This window comes from Sorghum bicolor, chromosome 5, assembly GCF_000003195.3.
Source record: "Sorghum bicolor cultivar BTx623 chromosome 5, Sorghum_bicolor_NCBIv3, whole genome shotgun sequence".
In the NCBI taxonomy this organism is placed as follows: Eukaryota; Viridiplantae; Streptophyta; class Magnoliopsida; order Poales; family Poaceae; genus Sorghum; species Sorghum bicolor.
Genome location: NC_012874.2, coordinates 7,114,567 through 7,118,710, shown reverse-complemented (window position 1 = coordinate 7,118,710; position 4,144 = coordinate 7,114,567). Strand labels below are relative to the sequence as shown.

Here is a 4,144-nt window from a genome sequence, read left to right as displayed (position 1 = left end):
AGGGCCAAGGCTAGGTTCCTTTTCACCTCTTTTTTCTGTTCTATGTAACTGCTGCCAAGCATATGTGTACAACCGACGAGCCGTTTGGGGCTAAAAAAATAAAAAGTTTCAGGTGGGGAACGCCTCCCCCCCGTTGACCGTCAAAAAAAAAAATTTACCACAGCACAAAGAACATCTCCGGTGTGTTCGCAGAAAGGGAAAATAATATCTTGGGCGAAAAACATACTTAATCATCAAATATTCTTTATTATAATTATGAGCATTGATCACTGATCAGGAGGTACACACACAAGTTTCTTGTTTATAGAGTTCCTTTCTTACAATCCTTAATTTTGTTTGTTCTCTTCTTCACCTTCTTCAATTTTTCATCCCAGCAGCTGGCAACTTTATACGGGATTTCAGATGCGCGAAATGATCGCAGCTTTGGACTTTGGTATTTTATCACATGGTGATGGCATCCATGCGAGCCTCCCTTTCTCATTGTCATATATCACAAGCTGTTCCTGCATTGTGATGTCTGCAGAAACAGAACATCCATTGGAACAGAAAATATTTTACAGATATGTATGCCTGAACACTGTATTCTGAATTGAGCATGGTATATGCAAAATTTTGTACCTCCAATTATGTACTGATCCAAGCCTGGCATATCAAGAATGCCAAAGCATGCATTCCCATGCCCCTGCCATAAACATGGAAGCACAAGAATTTAAATCATTTTCCTCATTCACTACTGACAGTAAGCTGTTTTTTTTTTGGAGTGCTTACAGTGATAATGAGGTAGTTTTCTGGAGGGATAATCATGGTGACTCCAAGGTCAAATTTCAGAGTGACCAGTGACTTGAATTCTTTCGGGGTGTCGTGCACAGTTTTGAAAGGTTTAGGTCCTTTCCAGCATAGAGGCAGTGCAGGATCAGACACCTGTTTGAGTGACGACTTGCTGAGAGAGGCCTTCAGCTGCAGCACACATGTCATGAATACTATGTCTACTGTCTCTAATAATCGTGGCACCTGGAGATTAATAATGAACTATGATTACTGATTAGGAACATACTGCAGAAACGAGCTGAGCATGTAGATTCTCAGGCAAGTAGGTGTAAGTGCTGCCACTGTCGAAGATCGCCTTCAACGGCTTTGTGCCTATCGGATTACTATCCAAATGCAGGGTTGCTTGGCCCGGCGAGTAGTGATTAGGTTCCCTGGAAACACGTTGAAACAAAGTCAAAAGAAAAGATAGTTCAGTGGTATCCTTCTGAACTAGTTTCCATTGTTGAATTTCTATTATTCAAAAGTGGTTCCCTTTTACAAGAATGACAAACAAAAGGGGGGCATCAATAAAAAATGTGCCCTGTTAAATGGTGATTATTACCTACAAATGCAGTATATGCGTATGATATGCAGCTGTGCAGGAATCAGTGCTGTTACATAGTGGTAATAGTGTGTGCATGCTTGAATATAATGAACCAATGAAATTCACAACAAACTAACAGCCTTCTCAGACCATCATCGTGAAAAGACAAGCAGTACTAGTATAGTGCTTACCCGGGTGTTGTTGGAGCCATGGGGACCCAGGTTACATGTGAAGAGGGCACATTCTCTTCCCCAATGAAGAGGTAGCCCCCTCCCTTTGAGCTGAGGCAATGGCCTATCACATTCTTGGAGACGGCTCCACTGTGCTTCAGCTGCGAGGCCAGGTCTACTGAGCCCCTTCCAAGCCCAAGGATGCCGTCGACCGGCACCTTCTCGGGGGCCTTCTTCTTGGAGCCCTTCATCTGATCATACCCACAGCTGCATGCAGAAATTAAGAAAACTACAAACTGTCATGAACATATTCAGTGAGCAATGCAAAGAGAATGTCATGTAATCATGTCCATGCATTCAGTTGCATAGATACATACCCAAAGGCGATGTTGCGCGCACCGCCCGTAGGCAACGAGAACTTGTCAAGGAGGAGCACACCAAGAGATGACAATCCATCTTGGTACTTCACTTTGTAGTCGCATTGGTTCTTCCGTACATCTGTGCACTTTTTGGTTGTACCCAGGTCTTTGTGCAGTGCGTCGCAGAGAGGATCTGCGCATGGAACTAGCTTCTTCCGTGTCAGTCGGTACAGTGGGTGTGGCACCTGCAGGGACAAGGATCACCGAGATATATATATATATATATATATATATATAGCATCAAACACCAAGCAAGCTCCATAGAGACATTTTCAGCAATGCAACTCAACATAGTACGTGCACTTCATGGCAATTTTTGTGTGCATCATCATCATCCACAAGCACAAGTTGTTTCATTCTGATTATTACTTTTGTAATCAAACTTCCAGTGAACCTGAAAATAATGGTGATGTATATAAGTGTTCTGCAGCAGTGATAGATCATACCTTGTTGCACGTTTTGCAGGGACCATCCTTTGCGTGGCACTCGAGCCAGGTGAAGCTGCTGCCGGTGTCGATGTCCAGGAAGTAGGGCTCCGCGGGCTCCCCAATGTTCATGGTCACATAGAAGTGGCTGCATGCACAAGTGGACGACAAACAAAGTTGCAGTAAATAACAAAGAAACCATGATGATAATATGCAGTAAACAACGATGACGGTCCTTTATTTCCATTTTATCTACAGCATTCCTGTTGACATCAAGCTAGCCATGCTAGTTGGACAGAGGAGAAGGGCATCGTGTAGATTATACTACACTATACATACCCTACAGGATAGACGCTGCCGTCAAGCTTGAACACCATGGACGACGAGGCCAACGGAAGGAGTGAAAGTAGGAGCAGAACCCCGGCAACCATCTTCCAGCTGCCAGCCATGGTAGTGCTGATGGTGCAGTACACTTCCTTCCCTCTTGCTGAAATTCAGTCCTCTCTTTGGTGGGATGGAGAGTAACACAGGGATGCGAGGTATTTATAGGCGTTGTTGTTGGCTTGGGGCTTTCTCCGGCCTGTTCAATTTTACTTTGTTTTATTTGTTCTCTTTTCTTTTAAATTGTTGTTTTGCATTTGGATGGTTCTGGGATTCAATCTTTTTTTTTTTTCTTATGATCAAGTAATGAGCTTTGCTTGCAAGTCAGTGTTATTAGATTTGAAAACTTTCGCCTAAAAATTTGGATAGTAGTTTGTTGTTTGTGAGATGCTTTATGTGTGTAAGCATTTTTTTTAGAAACTGTGGGGATTCCTAAACAGTTAAAGGGATCAAATTACTTGAAAATATGGTAGCACCACTATATTTTGATCACACATAACATGGATACCTTAAAAATGTACACACAGGAAGTTTGAACAGCCAACTCAGAAGCACATGCGCTTGTACTAGTTACCTTCTAAAATTGTAAGTTTGCTTAATTGAATTGAACATACAACAGAGGATAACTGATCCATTTGCTACAAAAATAACCACACACCTTTTTCACATTCTAAGGACCTCAGCTGCATCACAAACCCACCCTTTCACTTTATTGTTTTGTACATCAGTTTTTCTTTCATACAGAGAATGTTGAATTTGAGAACTTTTTTAAAATAAAAAATGGATAGTGTGCTTTTGAGATGCCTCATGTACACAATATTTTTTTTTAAATAGAAGCTTTGCGGATTCTTTAGACTGGCCTGTTTGGAACGCAGGAAATTTTTCATGTCCCTATGTTTTTCATTTAAAATTGAACTAATTCCCATAAAATTCTTGCATGATTCCTACAAAAATTCTGCGTCCCAAAAAGACTAAGGGATAAAGTTGGGGCAGTACAAAGAAATATACTTTGATGACGCGAAACAAAGTTCTTTCAAAAAATTTACACAGGACGGAAGTTTGAACAACCAACTCAGAAGCACATGCTCGACTAGTTACCTCCTACAATTGTAGGGTTGCTCAACTGAATGCTATAATATAATTAACTTGAGGACAAGGGAATAGCTAGCTATCCAGGTTCTATATCTGTATTCAGATAACAAGCACAATATATTTCATAAATTGGCAGTGATGATACTTTAATTTCTATGCTCTATAAAAATTGACCTTAATATTTTATCATATTCTATTTCTTTATATATTTTCCATCCTATTATTCCTATAGTTGATTATGCTATGCTACTGAATACCATATTCAAAGTGGGACTACTACAATGGAGCAAGTATTTGTATCATACT

The 4,144-nt window shown here is 40.7% G+C and overlaps 1 protein-coding gene across 1 annotated transcript; it reads right to left on the bottom strand.

The window, feature by feature from the left end:
• LOC8079741 (aspartic proteinase Asp1) lies at window positions 224–2,880 on the bottom strand. Its single transcript, XM_002449078.2, has 8 exons — window positions 2,705–2,880; window positions 2,387–2,513; window positions 1,899–2,125; window positions 1,543–1,788; window positions 1,055–1,199; window positions 769–957; window positions 619–682; window positions 224–517 (listed from the first exon to the last, which is right to left on the bottom strand). Exons 1-8 carry the CDS (start codon window positions 2,812–2,814, stop codon window positions 399–401), a joined length of 1,227 nt encoding a protein of 408 aa, XP_002449123.1. The 5' UTR covers window positions 2,815–2,880; the 3' UTR covers window positions 224–398.

Coding starts and splice junctions, on each gene's coding strand:
- LOC8079741 (XM_002449078.2), bottom strand. CDS start 2,814: ATGGCTGGCAGCTGGAAGATGGTTGCCGGGGTTCTGCTCCTACTTTCA. Junction 2,514..2,704: donor GGCAGCGTCTATCCTGTAGG/GTATGTATAGTG, acceptor TTGTGCATGCAG/CCACTTCTATGTGACCATGA. Junction 958..1,054: donor ATGCTCAGCTCGTTTCTGCA/GTATGTTCCTAA, acceptor TGTGTGCTGCAG/CTGAAGGCCTCTCTCAGCAA.